The sequence below is a fragment of the Tamandua tetradactyla genome, chromosome 7 (genome assembly GCF_023851605.1).
Source record: "Tamandua tetradactyla isolate mTamTet1 chromosome 7, mTamTet1.pri, whole genome shotgun sequence".
In the NCBI taxonomy this organism is placed as follows: Eukaryota; Metazoa; Chordata; class Mammalia; order Pilosa; family Myrmecophagidae; genus Tamandua; species Tamandua tetradactyla.
Genome location: NC_135333.1, coordinates 30,478,878 through 30,501,667, shown reverse-complemented (window position 1 = coordinate 30,501,667; position 22,790 = coordinate 30,478,878). Strand labels below are relative to the sequence as shown.

Below are 22,790 nucleotides of genomic sequence, written 5' to 3'. Positions count from 1 at the left end.
CTTCCTCTCCTGATCGCCTTGCCCTTCGCCCGCGCCCTCGGGGCCCAGAGCATCATGGAGCAGTTTAACCCCGCCCTAGAGAACCTGGTGTACCTGGGGAACAACTACCTGCGCGCCTTCCGCGGTGAGTGCACCTCCAGGCCAACGGCCCGCACCCCGACCGCACATTCTTTGCACCCCGCACCACACAGCTCTCCAGAAGACGAAGTGCTCACCCTCACACCAGCACCTCCCTACCCACACCCCATCCCGACACGCCCAGACCCATCCCTCCACCCCACACCCGCTGCTCAGCCCCCACCCTACACCCAGAGACACACCCAGAGCTGAGCGTGACAGTCCCTCCTTGTGTTTTAGGACTTGGGACCCAAAGGCTGCTCTAATCCACAGCTGCGCCCAGCCCCCACCCCTACACCCCGAACCTCATAACACGCCTATCCCCCCCTCCTTAGGGGCCACACAGATGCCTGCGCTTCCCCCCCACGACAGACACACACTGAGGTCCTGCCCTGTGCCAGGCCCTGGGCTGGGGGTAGCAGCCCCAGAGCACAGCTATGCTGGGCCCTGACCATGGGGCCCCCATCCTACACCCACTTTCCCTCTCTGGCCGATGACTCCCCTCCCTCAAGCACTCCCACGTAAGACCCCACAGCGCGCCCTCCGCACACCTCCCCTGAACAAGGGAGAAGTCAGGGGGGGGGGGGCGGGGACAGGATGAGGGGCAGGGGCTGGTGTTGGACCCACCCCGTCTTGCCAAGCAGCTCTGTCCGAGGCAGCTGAGGTGTACTTCCACGCCATCCAGAAGATTGGGGAGCAGGCCCTACAGAGCTCCACCTCGCAGATTCTGGGTGAGGCACCACCCCCCATTGCACCCCTACCTTCTCAGGCCTCCTCCTAGCCCACCCCAAGTCTTTCCAGCCCAGGCCTCCTCCTGATGGCCAGCCCCTCAGCCTATCTCACGGCTGTCTTCCCTCAGGCCCAGCACCTCCTTGCCCACCATCCTGGGGCACAGAGGAGTGCCATCTACAGACTTGCCCTACTAAAAGCACCCCCTCCCCACCCTAGACACAGGCCTTGCAGCCCAGGGCCCCGAATCAGATTCTATTCCCAGAGCCCACCCCCTTCAAACCTTTACCCCCACTCAGGTGGGTTCCAGGGCAGGGATGAGCACCGCCCCAGGCCCAAGAGCCATGTGGGATTTTGGACTTTGGTCCCAAAATCCAGCCTCGGGCATGCCCCTCTGGCAGCTCCTGGTGAGAAAAGAGCAGGCGGGGCAGCCTTTCCCCCCACTGAAGCCGCTATCCCCCACTCCCAGGTGAGATCTTGGTACAGATGTCGGACACCCAGCGGCACCTGAACTCTGACCTGGAGGTGGTGGTGAGTGTCGCAGCCCACGGCGTGGAAGAGGGTGGGCTGTGCCCCGAGGAGAAACCAGGGCCCGATCCCCCAAGTTCCCTTCTCAGGGAGGACTTCCAGGCCCCCACCTGGTCCTTAGTGAGTTGGCTGGACAATTTACCTGCACTGCCTTATTCAACCTCATGGCAACCCAGGAGACAGGACCCACGTTTATGCCCATTTTATAGAAAGGGAAACTGAGTCTCAGAGATTTAATAATTTCCTAAGAGGCCAGAGTGTGTGGAGGAGATATGAAAAGAAAGGACGGTGCCCAGTGCCTTAGACTCCAGGCCTCTGGCCTCCTCTCTGCCCCCTGCTGCTCCCCTGTCCCTCCCTCCTTAGCCTTTTCTCCCAGGAGCAACCACAGGCATTGGACCATGTCGCTGCCAGTAGTAAAACGCTTCCAGGTCCCCACTGCCCACAGAACTAAACATGGGCTTGTCTGTGAGGGGTTCTGGACCCCGATAAACCTGGGCCCTCACTCCCACCCCAGTATTCCCAAGCACAGCCTGGCCACCCCAAAAGGCTGGCCGTCCCCAGACCTGGCTTGGGATTTCCGTCGCTGGGCTGCCAGGTTCTCTTAGCCTAGAACCCTTCCCTGCCGTCCAGCCCAGATGCGGCCTCTTCCAGGAAGCCTCTCCTGATCCCCAGCGCGTTCAGACCCTCCTCCCTCTGGACTCCAACAGCTGTGTGTAGCACATGTGTTTAAGAAAGTGAGCTCTGCAGCCACGGAACCTGCATGCAAATCCCATCTCCACCAGCTAAAGGCTTTGTGACTTTGGACGAGTTACTTAACCTCTCTGTGTCTCTCTGTCTGTAAAATGGAAACTATCATGGGAATTGCCTTGTAGGATTCTCTTAAAGATTAAATGAATTAATGACCGTAACCTGCTTGCCACAGTCCCTGGCACCCCCAGGCCCTCCAGGTGTCTTGGCTATGATAATTAGAAGTAACATTTACTTCCTTATCTCTGCCTCTCCCAAGACTGGGAGCCCTTATAAGGGCAGGGATGCTTCTTTTCTTTGTAGCTTCCAGGCCTGGGCGAGGCTGGCTGGCACCGAGCAGGGGCTTCACTGACTGTGGAAGGAAAGATCAAGCTTTGAAAAGTTTGTGTTTGGGGGGGGGGATTTGGCTAGATGGAGAGGAGGAGAGGGGCCCTTCCCAGAGGGCAGAATGAGATGAGCAAGAGCTCAGGGGCTGGCAGTGTTGAATGGGGCAAAAGCGAACCAGGGATTGGGTGCCAGGCAGAGTGGGGGGAGTGGGGTGAACCTGCTCCTAGGGGCCTTGGAAGGTTCGGAAGGAAATTTCAACCAATTGTGACAATCCATGGTTCTCGAACATGCAGCAGAGTAGGGGGGTCCCTGGAAATCAGAGTGTCTTTGGGGACACCATAGAACACTGACCAGTATGTTTAGCCTGCGGGAGTAGGAAACCATGTCACCAGCAGAAAATGTGGCTGCATTGCACCCACAGGGCATCAAACCAGGCCCCTGGGCCTGTTTCTGGGGGCTGAATGTACAGCGCTAAGTCCATGCTGCCCCCTTGGCATTGGGTGTTGGAGCCGAGAAGCTCGCAAAGGCAGCCTGTGATGGGCTACGTGCCCTGGGCTCATGTGTTTCCGCGTCACTGGTGGCACAGCTGGGCCGGTCAGGGATGGGTCTGACCCGGGCCTGCTCTGTAAGGAGAGCTGTCCTGTCACGGCTGTGAAGCCTTGGCTGTGACATTGGGCAGGGTCCCCCGCCAGAACCACACCCCAAAGAGCAGCGCCAGAGGCCGCCTCCCTCCTGGGCTCGCTCATTGGACCACAATGTCCTGCCGCATGGCCTGGCCAGGTGGCAGGCACCATCGTAGGCACCAAGGATACGGCAAACAAAAATTCCTGCCTTCCCAAAGAGGAAGCCAGGCAAAACCCAAGATAAGTAAATAAATATGTAGCATGTTGGATGCAATAAAAGCTACGGAGAATAGTAGCATGGGGAAAGGGGGATGGGAAGTGATTGGACGGGATGCAATTTTTAATAGCCAGTCAAAGAAATCAACACTAGAAGAGTGACTTCGAGAAAAGGCCCGAAGATGATGAGGGAGTTAGCCAGGGAGCTGTGTAGGGGAACAAAGGTCCAGACAGAGGGACCAGCCAGCAGAAAGGTTCAAGGAGGGGGCAGGGGCCAGGGTGGCTGGAGCAGAGCATGTGAGGGGTGGAGAGGAGATGAGGGCAGTAGTGAATGGGGCAGGTGGTCTTGTTGGGACTCGGGCTTTTCCTCTGACTAAAGAAAGCATCCTTAGAGGGTTTGGAGCAAAGAAGTGACAGGTGTTGTCTTTTCTTTCTTTCTTTCTTTTTTTTTTTTTCCTTTCTAAACCTCTTTTGTTGTAAAATAAAACACAGATACAGGAAATCCCATTGAACAAGTGCAGCGCTTAATGAGTCATTAATAAGGTAAACATCCCAGGTAAAGAAATCTGCCAGTTTCCCCAGAAGCGCCTCCATATGCCCACATCAAAAGCACAGCCTCCTCCCCTCCAGCGGTAATGCTGACCTGATGCTCCCTTGTGTTTCTTCCCAGCACACACCCCTAGACGCTACAGTTTCCTCTTGCTTTTCATAAAAACAAAAACAAGCAAACAAACATGTCTTTGAGTCTCTTCCCCTACGGAGGGTTCCCCCTCCATCTCTGTCTTTCCTTTACGATTTGTGTGGTGAAGCCCTGAGGCCTTTTGACCTGTGTCGTTTCCCACCCCCCACGGTGCAGTTCAGCCTGTTCTGTGTCCAGAGGCTCAGTTGGACTCAGGTTCCATCCCTTTGGCAAAATGAGAGAGGATTCTGGGTTCTTCCCTCGAGAGGCACGCCATGTCTGCGATGGTGTGACATCTGCACCAAATGCGTCTAGATCCACTGATGCACTGGGAGCCAGAAAATGGTGCTGTCCTCACGCCCTTTCACTCGTTAGCTGGACCACTCCTATGAAGACTGCTTCCTTTTACCTCCTGCGTGTACCCGGAGACTCCTGCTAGCTGTACATTGCATCTTGAGAACCAGCTTCTATATTCCGTTACCAATACTTTCCCACCACCCCAAATAGAAACTCTGTACGATTAAGCAGTAATTCTCCAATCCCTAAACCCTGGTAACTCTGTATTCTAGTTTCTGACTCTATGAATCTGCATATTCAAATGATTTCATATTAGTGAGCTCATACAATATTTGTCCTTTTCTGTCTGGCTTATTTCACTCAACATGAAGTCTTTAAGTTTCATCCATGTTTTTACATGTATCAGAACTTCATTCCTTTTTTACAGCTGAGTAATGATCCATTGTATAGTTATACCCTATTTTGTTTATCCCTCATCTGTTGATGGACACTTGTGTTGCTTCCATCTTTTGGCAATTGTGAATAATGCCACTATGAACATAGGTGTGCAAATATTTGTTCGTGTCCCAGCTTTCCATTCTTTTGGGTATATACAGAGGAGTGGGATTGCCAGGTCATATGGTAATTCTATACATAGCTTTATGAGGATCTGCCAAACTGTTCTCCACAGTGGCTGCATCATTTTACATTCCCACCAACAATGAAAAAAATGTTTCTATTTCTCCATAATCTCTCTAACACTTGTTATTTTCCCCCTTTTTTTTTTCTCACTGAGTGTGAAGTGGTATCTCTTTGTGGTTTTTGTTTTTTTTTTTCCTTTTTTTACATGGGCAGGCACCAGGAACTGAACCCAGGTCGCTGGCATGGCAGGTGAGAACTTTGCCACTGAGCCACGGTCGCACTGCCCTCTTTGTGGTTTTCATTTCCATTTCCCTAATAGCCGATGATAATGAGCATGTCTTCATGTGCTTTTAGGCCATTTGTGTATCTTCTTTGAAGAAATGCCTATTCAAGACTTTTGCCCATTGGGTTAATTATCTTTATGTTGCTGAGTTGTAGGAATTCTTTGTCTATTCTGGATATTAAATCCTTATTGGACATATGGTTTCCAAATATTTTCTCCCATTCTATAAGTTGTCTTTTTGCTTTCATGATAAAGTCTCTTGATGCCCAAAAGCTTTTAATTTGGATGAAGTCCCATTTATGTATTTTTTTCTTTTGTCATGCATGCTTTTGGTGTAAAATTTACGAAATGAAACTATTGCTTAATAGCAGATCCCAAAATCTGTTTTCTTCTAGGGGTTTCATAGTTTTAGTTCTTATATTTAGGTCTTTGATCTATTTTGAGTTCATTTTTATATATTGTGTGAGATGGTGTCCACCCTCATTCTTTTGCATATGGATACCCAGTCTGCCCAGGACCATTTGTTGAAGAGACCTTTCTTTATCCATCGAGTGGACTTGCCACCCTTGTCAAAATTCAGTGGGCCACAGATGTGAGGGTTTATTTCTGAACTCACAGTTTGATTCCATTGGTCTGTCTGTCCTTGTCCCAGCACCACACTGTTTTGATAAATGTAGCTTTGTAATAAGATTTGAAATTGGGTAGTGGAGTCCTCCAATTTTGTTCTTTTCCAAGATGTTTTTGACTATTCAGGGCCCTTGCACTTCCATATAAATTTGATGATTGGCTTTTCCATTTCTTCAAAGAAGGCTATTGGAATTTTGATTGGGACTGTGTTAAATGTGCAAATCTTTAGGGTAGTATTAGCATCTTAACAATATTTAGTCTTCTGATCCATGAATATGAAATGTCTTTCCATTCAATGAGGTCTTTGATTTCTTTTAGCAATGTTTTCCGTCCTTTACATCCTTGGTTCAATTCATTCCTAGTTATTTTATTCTTTTAGTTACTATTATAAATGGAAATTTTTCTTGATTTCCTCTTCAGATTGTTCATTACCAGTAAACAGAAGCACTCCTGATTCTTGTGTATTAATTGTCTATCCTGCCACCTAGATTAAATTGTTAGCTCTGGTGGCTTTATTGTGGATTTCTCAGGATTTTCCATCATAGGATCATGTCATCTGCAAATAGGAAAAGTTTTATTTCTTCCCTTCCAATTTGGGTTTCTTTTATATCTTTCTCTTGCCTAATTGCTCTGCCTAGAACTTCCAGCACAATGTTGAATAACAGTGGTGACAATGGGTATCTTTATCTTGTTCCTGATCTTAGATGGAAAGCTGTCAGTCTTTCACCATTGAGTATGTTAGCTGTGGGTTCTTCATAATATGCTCTGTGTCATTTTGAGGAATTTTCCTTCTATTCTAGTTTTTTTGGTGTTTTTATTATGAAGGAGTGTTGAATTTTGTCACATGCCTTTTTAATGTCAATTGAAATGATCATGTGCTTGTTTTTAGTTGCTATTATATTCTATTAATGCAGTATATTACATTAGTAGATTTTCTTATGTTGAAACAACCTTATATACCTGAGATAAATCCCACTTGATTGTGATGTATAATTCTTTTAATATGCTACTGAATTCAGTTTGCTAGTATTTTCGTTAAGGATTTTTGCATTTATAGTCATAAGGTATATTTGTATGTACTTTTGTTTTTTGTGTGTGGTATCTTTATCAGGCTTTGGTATTAAAGTGATGTTGGCTTCATAGAATGAATTAGGAAATATTTCTTCCTCCTCAATTGTTTGGAAGCATTCAAGCAGGATTGTTAATTCTTCACCGGTGAAACCAGTTCCTGGTCTTTTCTTTGTTGGGAAGTTTTTGATTACTGATTCATTCTTTACTTATGTTTGGCTTATTAAGATCTTCTATTTCTCTTTGAGTCAGTGAGGGTAGCTTGTGTGTTTCTAGGAATCTGTCCATTTCGTCTAGGATATTTAATTTGTTGGAGTACAGTTGTTCATAGTACGCTGTTAAAATTCTTTTTTCTCTGGGGTTGGTAATAATACCGCCCTTTTATTTTTTATTTCCATCCTTTCTCTCTTTTTTTTCTTTGTCAGTCTAGCTAAAGGTTTCTTAATTTCATTGATCTTTCATAGAACCAACTTTCGTATTGTTGATTCTCTCATTATCTTTTTTTATTATCTATTTCATTTATTTCTTCTCCACTTTTTGTTATTTCCTTCCTTCTGCTCACTTTGTGTTTAGTTTGCTCTTTTTCTCACCGCTTCTCCAGTTGTGATGTTAGGTTTCTGATTTGCGATTTTTATTTTTTTTAATATGGGTGTTAGAGTTATAAATTTCCCTCTCAGCATTGCCTTTGCTGCCTCATATAAGTTTTGGTATATTGTATTTCACTTTCATTTCCTTCAAGATGTTTCCTAATTTCCCTTGTGATATCTTCTTTGGCCCCTTGGTTGTTTAAGTGTATGTATGTTGTTTAATTTCCACATATTTGTGAATTGTTCAGTTCTCCCTCTATTATTGATTTCTAGCTTATTTTTATTGTGGTCAGAGAAGATACATGGTATGATTTCAATATTTTAAAATTTATTGAGCTTTGTTTTGAGACTTAACATGGGTCTGTCTTAGAGAATGACCCATGAGCACTAGAGAAGAATATTCTACCCTTGTTGGGTGAAGTGTTCTATTTATTTCAGGCAGGTTTAGTTGGTTTACAGTATCATGCAGATCTTCTATTTCCTTATTGATCTTCTGTCTAGATGGCCCATCCATTATTGAAAGTGGTGTATTGAAGTCTCCTACTATAAATGGAGAACCATTTACGTCTGCCTTCAAATCTGTCAATATTTACTTCATATATATTGAAGTTCTGCAACTAGGCATGTATTTATTTAAAATTGCCATGTTGACTTGTTGAATTGATTCCTTTATCAATAAACAGTGTCCTTTTTTGTCCCCTGTAAGAGTTTTTTATTTAAAGTCTATTTTATCTGTTATTACTGTGGCCATCCTAGCTCTCTTTTGGCTACTGCTTGCATTTTTTCCATTCTTTCACTTCCAACCTACTTGTGTCTTTGAATTTGAGTCTCTCATAAAGTTGGGTCATGGTTTTTATCCATTTTGCCAATCTCTGCCTTTTAACTGGACAGGTTAATCTGTTTACATTTAAAATAACTGCTGATGAGGCAGGATTTTCTTCTGCCATTTTGCTATTTAGTTTTTTGTAAGTTTTATTCCTTTTTGTCCTTCAATTCTTCCATTAGTCTTTGCTTTTTTACTTAATTGATCTTTTGCAATTAACAATTTAGAGTCCCTTATTCCTTCTGTTAATGTTTTTTAGGTATATATTTTTTGTTACCATGGACCTTAAATTTAGCATCCTAAATCTATAACAATCTTACTTGATTTGATACTAGCTTAACCTCAGTAGCATTCACAAACACTGTTCCTAAACCCCCTGCCCCTTACTTTCTCTTATACTTGTTACAAATTATATCTTTTTTTATTAATTAAAAAAATAAACTAACACAACATTTAGAAATCATTCCATTCTACATATGCAATCAGTAATTCTTAATATCATCACATAGATGTATGATCATCATTTCTTAGTACATATGCATCGATTTAGAAAAAGAAATAGCAAGACAACAGAAAAAGAAATAAAATGATAATATAGAGAAAAAATAAAAATAAAAATAAAAAATACAAAAATATTTAAGAAAAAAAACTATAGCTCAGATGCAGCTTCATTCAGTGTTTTAACATAATTACATTACAATTAGGTAGTATTGTGCTGTCCATTTTTTTTTTTTTTAGAAATCATACCATTCTACATATGCAATCAGTAATTCTTAACATCATCACATAGATGCATGATCATCGTTTCTTAGTACATTTGCATCGGTTTAGAAGAACTAGCAATATAACTGAAAAAGATATAGAATGTTAATATAGAGAAAAAAAATAAAAGTAATAATAGTAAGAACAAAACAAAACAAAACAAAACAAAAACCTGTAGCTCGGATGCAGCTTCATTCAGTGTTTTAACATGATTACTTTACAATTAGGTATTATTGTGCTGTCCATTTTTGAGTTTTTTATCTAGTCCTATTGCACAGTCTGTATCCCATCAGCTCCAATTACCCATTATCTTACCCTGTTTCTAACTCCTGCTGAACTCTGTTACCGATGACATATTCCAAGTTTATTCTCGAGTGTCGATTCACATCATTGGGACCATACAGTATTTGTCTTTTAGCTTTTGGCTAGACTCACTCAGCATAATGTTCTCTAGGTCCATCCATGTTATTACATGCTTCATAAGTTTATCCTGCCTCAAAGCTGCATAATATTCCATCGTATGTATATACCACAGTTTGTTTAGCCACTCGTCTGTTGATGGACATTTTGGCTGTTTCCATCTCTTTGCAATTGTAAATAATGCTGCTATAAACATTGGTGTGCAAATGTCCGTTTGTGTCTTTGCCCTTAAGTCCTTTGAGTAGATTCCCAGCAATGGTATTGCTGGGTCGTATGGCAATTCTATATTCAGCTTTTTGAGGAACCGCCAAACTGCCTTCCACAGTGGTTGCACCATTTGACATTCCCACCAACAATGGATAAGTGTGCCTCTTTCACCGCATCCTCTCCAGCACTTGTCATTTTCTGTTTTGTTGATAATGGCTATTCTGGTGGGTGTGAGATGATATCTCATTGTGGTTTTGATTTGCATTTCTCTAATGGCCAGGGACATTGAGCATCTCTTCATCTGCCTTTTGGCCATTTGTATTTCCTCCTCTCAGAGGTGTCTATTCAAGTCTTTTTCCCATTTTGTAATTGGGTTGGCTGTCTTTTTGTTGTTGAGTTGAACAATCTCTTTATAAATTCTGGATACTAGACCTTTATCTGATATGTCGTTTCCAAATATTGATTCCCATTGTGTAGGCTGTCTTTCTACTTTCTTTTTTTTTTTTTTTTTATTAATTAAAAAAAGAATTAACAAAACAATTAGAAATCATTCCAATCTACATGTACAATCAGTAATTCTTAATAACATCACATAGTTGCATATTCATCATTTCTTAGTACATTTGCATCGGTTTAGAAAAAGAAATAAAAAGACAACAGAATAAGAATTAAAGCAATAATAGAAAGAAAAAAAAACAAAAACAAAAAACCTATACCTCACATGCAGCTTCATTCAATGTTTTAACATAATTGCATTACAATTGGGTAGTATTGTGCTGTCCATTTCTGAGTTTTTATATCCAGTCCCGTTGTACAGTCTGTATCCCTTCAGCTCCAATTATCTCTTCTCTTTTTTTTTTTTTTTAATTAACGGAAAAAAAGAAATTAACCCAACATTTAGAGATCATACCATTCTACACATGCAATCATTAATTCTTAACATCATCACATAGATGCATGATCATCATTTCTTACTACATTTGCATTGGTTTAGAAGAACTAGCAACATAACCGAAAAAGATATAGAATGTTAATATAGAGAAAAAAATAAAAGTAATAATAGTAAAATCAAAACAAAACAAAACAAAAACCTATAGCTCAGATGCAGCTTCATTCAGTGTTTTAACATGATTACTTTACAATTAGGTATTATTGTGCTGTCCATTTTTGAGTTTTTGTATCTAGTCCTGTTGCACAGTCTGTATCCCTTCAGCTTCAATTACCCATTGTCTTACCCTGTTTCTAACTCCTGCTGAACTCTGTTACCAATGACATATTTCAAGTTTATTCTCGAATGTCCGTTCACATCAGTGGGACCATACAGTATTTGTCCTTTAGTTTTTGGCTGGATTCACTCAGCATAATATTCTCTAGGTCCATCCATGTTATTACATGGTTCATAAGTTTATCTTGTCTTAAAGCTGCATAATATTCCATCGTATGTATATACCACAGTTTGTTTAGCCACTCTTCTGTTGATGGAGATTTTGGCTGTTTCCATCTCTTTGCAATTGTAAATAATGCTGCTATAAACATTGGTGTGCAAATGTCCGTTTGTGTCTTTGCCTTTAAGTCCTTTGAGTAGATACCTAGCAATGGTATTGCTGGGTCGTATGGCAATTCTATATTCAGCTTTTTGAGGAACCGCCAAACTGCCTTCCACAGTGGTTGCACCCTTTGACATTCCCACCAACAGTGGATAAGTGTGCCTCTTTCTCCGCATCCTCTCCAGCACTTGTCATTTTCTGTTTTGTTGATAATGGCCATTCTGGTGGGTGTGAGATGATATCTCATTGTGGTTTTGATTTGCATTTCTCTAATGGCCAGGGACATTGAGCATCTCTTCATGTGCCTCTTGGCCATCCGTATTTCCTCTTCTGAGAGGTGTCTGTTCAAGTCTTTTTCCCATTTTGTAATTGGGTTGGCTGTCTTTTTGTTGTTGAGATGAACAATCTCTTTATAAATTCTGGATACTAGACCTTTACCTGATATATCATTTCCAAATATTGTCTCCCATTGTGAAGGCTGTCTTTCTACTTTCTTGATGAAGTTCTTTGATGCACAAAAGTGTTTAATTTTGAGGAGTTCCCATTTATTTATTTCCTTCTTCAGTGCTCTTGCTTTAGGTTTAAGGTCCATAAAACCGCCTCCAGTTGTAAGATCCATAAGATATCTCCCAACATTTTCCTCTAACTGTTTTATGGTCTTAGACCTAATGTTTAGATCTTTGATCCATTTTGAGTTAACTTTTGTGTAGGGTGTGAGATATGGGTCTTCTTTCATTCTTTTGCATATGGATATCCAGTTCTCTAGGCACCATTTATTGAAGAGACTGTTCTGTCCCAGGTGAGTTGGCTTGACTGCCTTATCAAAGATCAAATGTCCATAGATGAGAGGGTCTATATCTGAGCACTCTATTCGATTCCATTGGTCGATATATCTATCTTTATGCCAATACCATGCTGTTTTGACCACTGTGGCTTCATAATATGCCTTAAAGTCAGGCAGTGCAAGACCTCCAGCTTCGTTTTTTTTCCTCAAGATGTTTTTAGCAATTCGGGGCACCCTGCCCTTCCAGATAAATTTGCTTATTGGTTTTTCTATTGGGATTGGGATTTTGATTGGTATTGCATTGAATCTGTAAATCAATTTAGGTAGGATTGACATCTTAACTATATTTAGTCTTCCAATCCATGAACACGGTATGTCCTTCCATCTATTTAGGTCTTCTGTGATTTCCTTTAGCAGTTTTTTGTAGTTTTCTTTATATAGGTTTTTTGTCTCTTTAGTTAAATTTATTCCTAAGTATTTTATTCTTTTAGTTGCAATTGTAAATGGGATTCGTTTCTTGATTTCCCCCTCCGCTTGTTCATTGCGAGTGTATAGAAATGCTACAGATTTTTGAATGTTGATCTTGTAACCTGCTACTTTGCTGTACTCATTTATTAGCTCTAGTAGTTTTGTTGTGGATTTTTCCGGGTTTTCGACATATAGTGTCATATCGTCTGCAAACAGTGATAGTTTTACTTCTTCCTTTCCAATTTTGATGCCTTGTATTTCTTTTTCTTGTCTGTTTGCTCTGGCTAGAACCTCCAACACAATGTTGAATAATAGTGGTGATAGTGGACATCCTTGTCTTGTTCCTGATCTTAGGGGGAAAGTTTTCAATTTTTCCCCATTGAGGATGATATTAGCTGTGGGTTTTTCATATATTCCCTCTATCATTTTAAGGAAGTTCCCTTGTATTCCTATCCTTTGAAGTGTTTTCAACAGGAAAGGATGTTGAATCTTGTCAAATGCCTTCTCTGCATCAATTGAGATGATCATGTGATTTTTCTGCTTTGATTTGTTGATATGGTGTATTACATTAATTGATTTTCTTATGTTGAACCATCCTTGCATACCTGGGATGAATCCTACTTGGTCATGATGTATAATTCTTTTAATGTGTTGTTGCATACGATTTGCTAGAATTTTATTGAGGATTTTTGCATCTATATTCATTAGAGAGATTGGCCTGTAGTTTTCTTTTTTTGTAATATCTTTGCCTGGTTTTGGTATGAGGGTGATGTTGGCTTCATAGAATGAATTAGGTAGTTTTCCCTCCGCTTCGATTTTTTTGAAGAGTTTGAGGAGAGTTGGTACTAATTCTTTCTGGAATGTTTGATAGAATTCAGATGTGAAGCCGTCTGGTCCTGGACTTTTCTTTTTAGTAAGCTTTTGAATGACTGCTTCAATTTCTTTACTTGTGATTGGTTTGTTGAGGTCATCTATGTCTTCTTGAGTCAAAGTTGGTTGTTCATATCTTTCCAGGAACCCGTCCATTTCCTCTAAATTGTTGTATTTATTAGCGTAAAGTTGTTCATAGTACCTGTTATTACCTCCTTTATTTCTGTGAGTTCAGTAGTTATGTCTCCTCTTCCATTTCTGATCTTATTTATTTGCATCCTCTCTCTTCTTCTTTTTGTCAATCTTGCTAAGGGCCCATCAATCTTATTGATTTTCTCATAGAACCAACTTCTGGCCTTATTGATTTTCTCTATTGTTTTCATGTTTTCAATTTCATTTATTTCTGCTCTAATCTTTGTTATTTCTTTCCTTTTGCTTGCTTTGAGATTAGTTTGCTGTTCTTTCTCCAGTTCTTCCAAATGGATAGTTAATTCCTGAATTTTTGCCTTTTCTTCTTTTCTGATATAGGCATTTAGGGCAATAAATTTCCCTCTTAGCACTGCCTTTGCTGCGTCCCATAAGTTTTGATATGTTGTGTTTTCATTTTCATTCGCCTCGAGGTATTTACTAATTTCTCTAGCAATTTCTTCTTTGACCCACTCGTTGTTTAAGAGTGTGTTGTTGAGCCTCCACGTATTTGTGAATTTTCTGGCACTCCGCCTCTTATTGATTTCCAACTTCATTCCTTATGATTCAAGAAAATGTTGTGTATGATTTCAATCTTTTAAAATTTGTTAAGACTTGCTTTGTGACCCAGCATATGGTCTATCTTTGAGAATGATCCATGAGCACTTGAGAAAAAGGTGTATCCTGCTGTTGTGGGATGTAATGTCCTATAAATGTCTGTTAAGTCTAGCTCATTTATAGTAATATTCAGATTCTCTATTTCTTTATTGATCCTCTGTCTAGATGTTCTGTCCATTGATGAGAGTGGTGAATTGAAGTCTCCAACTATTATGGTATATGAGTCTATTTCCCTTTTCAGTGTTTGCAGTGTATTCCTCACGTATTTTGGGGCATTCTGGTTCGGTGCGTAAATATTTATGATTGTTATGTCTTCTTGTTTAATTGTTCCTTTTACTAGTATATAGTGTCCTTCTTTGTCTCTTTTAACTGTTTTACATTTGAAGTCTAATTTGTTGGATATTAGTATAGCCACTCCTGCTCTTTTCTGGTTGTTATTTGCATGAAATATCTTTTCCCAACCTTTCACTTTCAACCTATGTTTATCTTTGGGTCTAAGATGTGTTTCCTGTAGACAGCATATAGAAGGATCCTGTTTTTTAATCCATTCTACCAATCTATGTCTTTTGATTGGGGAATTCAGTCCATTGACATTTAGTGTTATTACTGTTTGGATAATATTTTCCTCTACCATTTTGCCTTTTGTATTATATATATCATATCTGATTTTCCTTCTTTCTACACTCTTCGCCATACCTCTCTCTTCTGTCTTTTTGTATCTGACTCTAGTGCTCCCTTTAGTATTTCTTGCAGAGCTGGTCTCTTGGTCACAAATTCTCTCAGTGACTTTTTGTCTGAGAATGTTTTAATTTCTCCCTCATTTTTGAAGGATAATTTTGCTGGATATAGGAGTCTTGGTTGGCAGTTTTTCTCTTTTAGTAATTTAAATATATCATCCCACTGTCTTCTAGCTTCCATGGTTTCTGCTGAGAAATCTACACATAGTCTTATTGGGTTTCCCTTGTATGTGATGGATTGTTTTTCTCTTGCTGCTTTCAAGATCCTCTCTTTCTCTTTGACCTCTGACATTCTAACTAGTAAGTGTCTTGGAGAACGCCTATTTGGGTCTATTCTCTTTGGGGTGCGCTGCACTTCTTGGATCTGTAATTTCAGGTCTTTCATAAGAGTTGGGAAGTTTTCAGTGATAATTTCTTCCATTAGTTTTTCTCCTCCTTTTCCCTTCTCTTCTCCTTCTGGGACACCCACAACACGTATATTTGTGCGGTTCATATTGTCCTTGAGTTCCCTGATACCCTGTTCAAATTTTTCCATTCTTTTCCCGATATTTTCTGTTTCTTTTTGGAATTCAGATGTTCCATCCTCCAAATCACTAATTCTATCTTCTGTCTCTTTAAATCTATCATTGTAGGTATCCATTGTTTTTTCCATCTTTTCTACTTTATCCTTCACTTCCATAAGTTCTGTGATTTGTTTTTTCAGTTTTTCTATTTCTTCTTTATGTTCAACCCATGTCCTCTTCATGTCCTCCCTCAATTTATCGATTTCACTTTTGAAGAGGTTTTCCATTTCTGTTCGTATATTCAGCATTAGTTGTCTCAGCTCTTGTATCTCATTTGAACTATTGGTTTGTTCCTTTGACTGGGCCATATTCTCAATCTTCTGAGCGTGGACAGTTATCTTCTGCTGCTGGCGTCTGGGCGTTTAGTCAGATTTCCCTGGGTGTAGGACCCAACAAGGTTGTAAGATTTTTCTCTGAAATCTCTGGGTTCTGTTTTTCTTATCCTGCCCAGTAGGTGGCGCTCATGGCACACATTTGTCTCAAGTGTTTGGAATGGATCCCCCCAGTCACTGATCTCCGCGGCCTGGGGATTTCCAATCCAATTCTCTCTGTTGGTTCAGGGGCCGCGCGTGGTGGGGGCACCAGCCGCCGCGGCTTGAGGGGACCCTGTGGCTGGTCGCCGGCCGCAGCGTGCCCAGGGAATTCGCCACCGGACCAGGAAGTCGCCCGCGGGGGAGGGGCGTCGGTCACTGGCCGCCGCGGCCTGGGGAATTCCCCACCGGACCAGGAAGCCGCCCGCAGTGGGGGGGGGCCACCACGGCTTGGATAGCCCTCTGATCTGAGACTCGTAGCCGCGGACTCGAAGCCGAGACTCGAAGCCGCCCGCAAAAGAGGGGCGCCGGCCGCCTTGGGAAACTTGCCTCTCCGAGACTCTCAGCCGGCCCGGGAAGGAGGGAGGGAGTAGCTCCGACCGCCGCAGCTGCCGCTGCTCGGGAAATCGTGCACCGCTCGGGGATCTCACCGCAGCCGAGTCTCGCAGTCAGACTAGCCAGTCCAGACTGGGGTACGCTGTGTGTCCATTACCTGCCGTAGCCCCGGGAGCTGTTCTGCACTGTTTCAGTTCACCTAGTAGTTGCTTTGGAGGACGAGGAACTAAGACGCACATACCTTACTAAGCCGCCATCTTGGAACCTCCACTCTGGTTGATTCTTGAGCACTTCTTTGCTGTCTGGTCCAACAAGTCCAGGATCACATATATTTTTCCTGTTGCAGACCTGTAATCAGGGTTTCATCACAGGATCCTGGGCATATTGACTCTCCAATTACAAAGGACGAAGGACACTGTTTCGCATACCATTGCCCTGAAGCCTTTAACAGTTTGGGATGGGAGCTGACCGTGTGGCTCGCTCCATCGCCTGGTTGGCTGTCGGGCGCAGTTTCGCCTCGGCCCGCTGGGTCGCACTGTGGCTTTACAAATGCGCGCCCCGGCAGGGCAGGACGCACTGGAGTGGTGGCAGCGTCCACCCAAGCGGAGATGGCCGCGTCGGGTGCCGCAGCAACTGCTGCTGACCCCCGGTCCTGAGCACCGGGGAGCTGTGGCGGAAGAGGAACTTTTTAAAATTGGAACCAAGTTTGCATACTCGACACTGTATCCCTGGGGCTGGCTTACCCGCCTGCGGTACTGACTGGCGCCACCCTCGGGAAAGGCACAAATTATATCTTTATACATTGCATATTCAAACCCATATTTTATCATTCTTTTTTATGCATTTACATTTTAGAACATGTAGGAAGTAAAAAAAAAAAAAAAAAGTGGAGTTACATACCAAAAGATACAATAGTGCTGGCATTTATAACTGCCCATATGATACCTTGACCATAGATGTTTATTTCTTTCTGCCACTTTGATCCACTCTCTAGGGTCCTTTCCGTTCAGGCTGAAGAACCCCCTTTAGCATTGCTTGCAGGGCAATGGCTATGGTGTAGCTAGTGGTGATAAACTCCCTCAGCTTTTGTTTAAATAAAAAAAAAAATTGTTTAAATTTTATCTGGGAATGTCTTCATCTCTTCCTTATTTTGGAAAACATTCTCACCAGATGTAAAATTCTTGTCTGGCAATTGTTTACTTTCAGCACTCTAAATATTCCATCCCTCTGCCTTCTTGTCTCCATGGTTTCTGATGAGAAACCAACATTGAAGCTTAATGGGACTCTCTTTTTTAAGAGTCTTCATCTACTATGTCTAATATCTGGTCTTCTTCACTGATGGTTTCGGAATTTTTGTCTTTTTTCCATTGGGTAGGCCATCATTTCCTGTCTCTTTGTCTTATAATCTTTTGTTGCACCTGAACTTTTTAGTATTTTTAGGTGTTAGCTTTGGGATTTAATCCCTGAGTCGCCTGTGATATGATAAAGATTTCCTTGAGTGCTAGGAGCTAACAAAAATAAACAAACCAATGCACAAAAACACCTTCCAAAGGCTTTGCAAATTGGCTCTGCTCTTGCTGGTGCTCTGTTTCAAAGTTTATTCCTTTTATCAAAGGATCAGCCTGAGGCTAAGTGCAAGGCCCACTCTGTCTTGTCTGAGCCTACATCTTGTCCTGAGTTTGTGCTTAGGAATTCCCCAGTATATAGGAATTAAAATGCCCCCTCTACTCCCTATGATAAAGAGATTCTCTATTGTACGTCTTTAAACAGGTAATCCTCTGCCCCAAGCCTCTTTGACTTAATTGTTTTTTTAAAACGTTTTTTATTGTGAAATATAACATATATACAAAGCAAAGAAAGGAAAAGCAATACTTTTCAAAGTACACTTCAACAAGTAGATACAGAACAGTTTTCAGAGTTTGTTATGGGTTACTATTCTGCTATTTCAGATTTTTCCTTCTAGCTACTCCAAAACACTGGAGGCTAAAAGAAATATCAATATAGTGATTCAGAAATCATACTCATTTGTTAAATCCTATTTTCTCTGCTATACCTCCTCCTTCCCCTTTGATCCTTCTCCAAATGTATAGGGATCTTTATGCAATGCCTGTTCTGACTTTTTCATGTTGAGAAGGGGAGTCAACACAAAAGGACAGGGGATATAATTAGTTGATAATCTTGGAAAGGCTGGTCCCTCTGGGTTTCAGTATTTATTTGGCCTAAAAACTCTCTGGAAATTATAGGTTCCAGGAAAGCAAACATAGTTCATGAAACTTTATAGAATGTCAGTTCGAGCCCTAGGTGTCCTTAAGAGTTAATAGGAGTGATGTTGGTTGGGGTTTAGCAAACCATGGCAATTAGTACTAACTAATGAAGATTGCATAAGAGTAGACTCCAGAATAGCCTCTTTTTTTTTTTCCATTCATAAAGCTTTTATTCTCTTTACATCAATAATGTATTTTAACAATTATGCTTGGATTGACCAACAGCTTTTGCAAAAGAACTCAGCTACCTCCATTGTATTATCATTAACAAATTTTTCACTTCCTAGCAATCTGTTTTCTGCTCTCACCATTTTACTTCAGTTGCTCACCAGAGTATCATGCACATGACATCCCCCTTGCCTAAGGCCATAGATTTTCTCTTAATTTCAAATTAAATACTTGCCATCATCGATCATTCCTTTATCTTAATATTATACTTTCCTCGGCTGTAAGACAGATTCCCACCTCTTTTCTCCAAGCCTCTTTTACTTTGTCCCAGGTTCTAAGAGACACTCCCTATATTAGACTTCAACATCTCTCTGTGTGTGCTGCCTGCGGGGCGCAGGGCACTGTGTCGTCCAAGCCAGCTTTAGAGGCTTGCACGCCCGGGGCCTGAGCTCAAGCAAAGGGCTGCAGTCTTGGGTGCAAGTGGCCAAAAGAGCCAAAAGTTAAGTGTAATTCCAAGTCTTTAGAGAGCACCAAAGGGCTGAGTGAAGAAACAAAACTCAGGGACAAGACTGAGGTGCACGAGTAGGATGCAAACAGGAGAGAGCAGAAAGAAACTAGGGAGAGTTAGAAGACGGGAGGAGGGTTTTTGCCAGCTGTGAAGGAAGCTGAGGTTTCCTTGGTTTGCCTATATGGGTCATCAGACTGGCTTAAGAATAAAGTCAGAGTAGGTAAGTAAAACAAAAAAGGGTACTTGCTCTCAAGCAATGCACACAAAACTTGTTTCTTCTATACCATGTGAATAACGGTAATGCTTCTCTGTGATGGTTAGTTTTGTGCGTCAACTTGGCTCGGTAAAGTTCCCAGTTATTCAAACACTGCTCAGGGTGTTTTTGTGAGGAATGTCGTAGATGTGCTTAGCATCTACAATCAGTTGACTTTAAGATTATTCTCTATAACGTGTGTGGGCCTCGTCCAGTCAGGTGAAACGCCTTAAAAGCACAATGAAGTTTCTCTGAAGGAGAAATCCCATCCCATAACTGCAGCGTTGACTTTTGCCCAAAGCTTCCAGGCTGCCGGCCTGCCCTACAGATTTCAGACTTGCCAGCCCCCAGGATGGCATGAACCACTTCTTTGAAATAAATCTCTTAATGTATCTATCTGTCTGTCTGTCTGTCCTGCAGATTCTGTCTTCTGGAGAACGCTGATGGGTATACTAGCTCATGGGGCAATTGGGGCCCAAGTGAAATGTGGTATGTAAATAACTAAGCACAGGGCCAGACACAGAACAGACATCAGCTATTGCTATTATTTAATCCCCCAAACTATGCAACAGCTAAAGCTTAAACATGGATACTAAACCATCCTAATATCAAATCCAATTCCCCTAGCTATTTAGTATACTCAGAACTGCCTTGCATTAGTTAATGCTAGAACAGACCTCTTTAAACAGGATGGGAATGTAGGGCGTGCACTGCTCAAAGCAACTGTTTGTCCCTGCGGCTCTGGTCAACTGCCTTCATATTGGTCATCAAAGGCCTATTTTCAGGACTTACAAGCTCTTTTTGTGGTTGTCATTCAAATTTTACAGTGTCTTTTCTTCCTCGTTTATTCATGACCTCCTTTTGACTACTTTTTAACTGCTTTCTAACTTCTCAAAACATTTTCCCTCTTTGGATTCTAAGATATCACTTTGGTTTGGCTTTTCCTTTCACCTCTCCCTACCTCTTCTTGGTCTCTTTGGAAGACCCTTTGAATTCTAGTATTTCTCAGGTTTGTTCCTGTTTTTCACCTCAACTCAAAGCTTTTCCAATACCCTACTCTACCTTAATTTACTTCCATTATTTCTTGATCAGTCTATTATCAACAGCCTATAAAATGATCTGGTTCCTAGTTTCTCCCAATCCTAGTCTATCCCTCATGCTGCTTCCAGGATAATTTTTAAAATACATATTTTAAAATATGTGTAAATAAATATATATACAATTTTATATATATATGAAGTATTTGTGAATAGAATTCCATTATCTCCTGTTGCCCACAAGAGAAAAATTTAAATCCTCAGCATTCCATACAAGGCCCTTCATTTTGACCCAATCAGTCTCTCCAACCTCATCTTTCTCCCTTCTACTCACGCAGAACTCCAACCACATGGAAATACTCCATTGCTTGGGTCACAATATGCCCTTTCACAAGTAACCTGCATTTTCATGTTTACTCTTCTTGCCATTTTCTCCTGTTTCCAACCAACTTCCCCCCAACCACTTTCTGAGCAAGCTCCCTTGTGTATGGCAGAATTTATCATATACCATCTTAAATATATTTACATTATCTATTCCCCCTGGAAAATTTAAGCACCTGAAATTTAGGGAAATGCCTTTTTCTCTTCTATAGCTCCAAAAATCTAGCACCAAACAAGTGTGCACACATACTTACTGAATTGTGAGAAATCAAGTATTAAATGATTTTTTTTTAAGTTGCAATTTAAAAACTTCTCCTTAGGTGGACTAGATTGATAGGAAAAAGTTAAAACGAAACACTCAAGAGCAAATCTCAAGGTCAACAAAGATATCCTGAAGAGACAGAAGACACATAAGGAAGGTAAATGTGAACTACCCTATACTTTCAAGGTTCTATAACCATGGCAGTGGATATACATAATAAATATAATCTTATCACCACTATTCATTCCCCTCCTTAAACTCTTTCAATGGCTTTTTTGAAGATAAAGCCTCATTCTACCGGGCCTCATCTCAGGTCACTCTCTACCTGAACTTTAGCCACACAGGTCTTCTTTTCCATCTCAGAGTTTTTGCACAAGTCGATCTTCCAGCAATATTCTTTCATACACCTTTCTACCTCAAACTAGCTTGTTCTCATCCTTAAGAATAAGGATTCTTTAAGTCACCTCCATTACATGCTGGCAGTGTACAAGGAGGAGTTATCACACCACATTTTGGAGATAATACAGTAGTGACTCACACCGCAGAACAGAGACTTGGGCTGGGTTCCTGGACATATATTTTTAACCTCTTTATGGGTTGGTTTCCTCACCTCGCCCGGAAGGACGCACTTCCGCCAGAATAGCCTCTTGACTCTCTTTGATCTCTCTTGGCCACTGATGCCTTATTTTATTACACTTCTTTCCCCCTTTTTGCTCCAGAAGGTGTTGTCGAGTTCATGGTGCCAGGACCAGACTCATCCCTGGGACTCACACCCCACGTTGTTAGGGGAACTTCCATCCCTGAGTGTCATGTCCCATGCAGGGGGAAGATACTGATTTTCCTTGCAGAATTGGAGAGAGAGAGAGAGAGAGAGAATATCTGAGCAACAAAAGAGGTTTTCTAAAAGCAACTCTTAGGTGTAATTATAGGTAGGCTTAGCTTCTCCACTACAAAAATAAGTTTCATAAGGGCAAGTCCCAAAATCAAAGGGTTGCACTATTTTCATGGGAGTCCCCAGTGATCGAGAAGATACCCAGGGTTTCCCAGATAGGAAAGTTTAATAGTTCCTTTTTTCTTCAGACCTTCAAGGGACTCTACCAATATTTTTTAATTATCAGCCCACCATAGTCTGAGATGTTTCTGGGTACGACATTAAGCTATATAGAATTACAAGGCCTTGTTCCCATTCTGGACTCCAGGAATTTGGGTTGCTTAAATGAACTATCCTGACAGGTTGGTTTAAATGGTGTGTTACAGAAAATTTAGGTTCTAGACACAATGGACCTCTCTGCCTTTGGTCTCATACAGTAGGTGAAGGTCTAGAGTACACACACTACCAGCTTTTACCCTGTACTCTGATTTACCCTAGACCCAACCAGACTGGCTTCGTTTTTGTCTCTAATAGATCTCTTTTTTGGTTCCTTTAACTGTTGTTGAACTTAGCTATGCTGACTTTCAGGGCTGCAGCACTCCATTTTTGATCTTAGGTGTCACAGAGTTACTCAGCGTTCCAGGGAAATACCAGCTGACACACATATAGCTCAGTGTCTCAGAATCTAGAACTACACTTATAATTTCAGACCAGGTATGGCTGCTCTGAGAGCTTAAAATCTAGGC

At 41.6% G+C, this 22,790-nt stretch overlaps 1 protein-coding gene across 2 annotated transcripts in view; it reads left to right on the top strand.

The window, feature by feature from the left end:
- The window catches only part of BAIAP2L2 (BAR/IMD domain containing adaptor protein 2 like 2), a 77,835-nt gene that overhangs the window by 1,259 nt on the left and 53,786 nt on the right, over window positions 1-22,790 (top strand). For both annotated transcript variants that reach the window (XM_077168801.1, XM_077168802.1), the window contains exons 2-4: window positions 49-124; window positions 762-848; window positions 1,316-1,377. In XM_077168801.1, coding sequence (XP_077024916.1) covers window positions 49-124; window positions 762-848; window positions 1,316-1,377 — 225 coding nt within the window. The remainder of the gene's footprint in view (window positions 1-48; window positions 125-761; window positions 849-1,315; window positions 1,378-22,790) is intronic.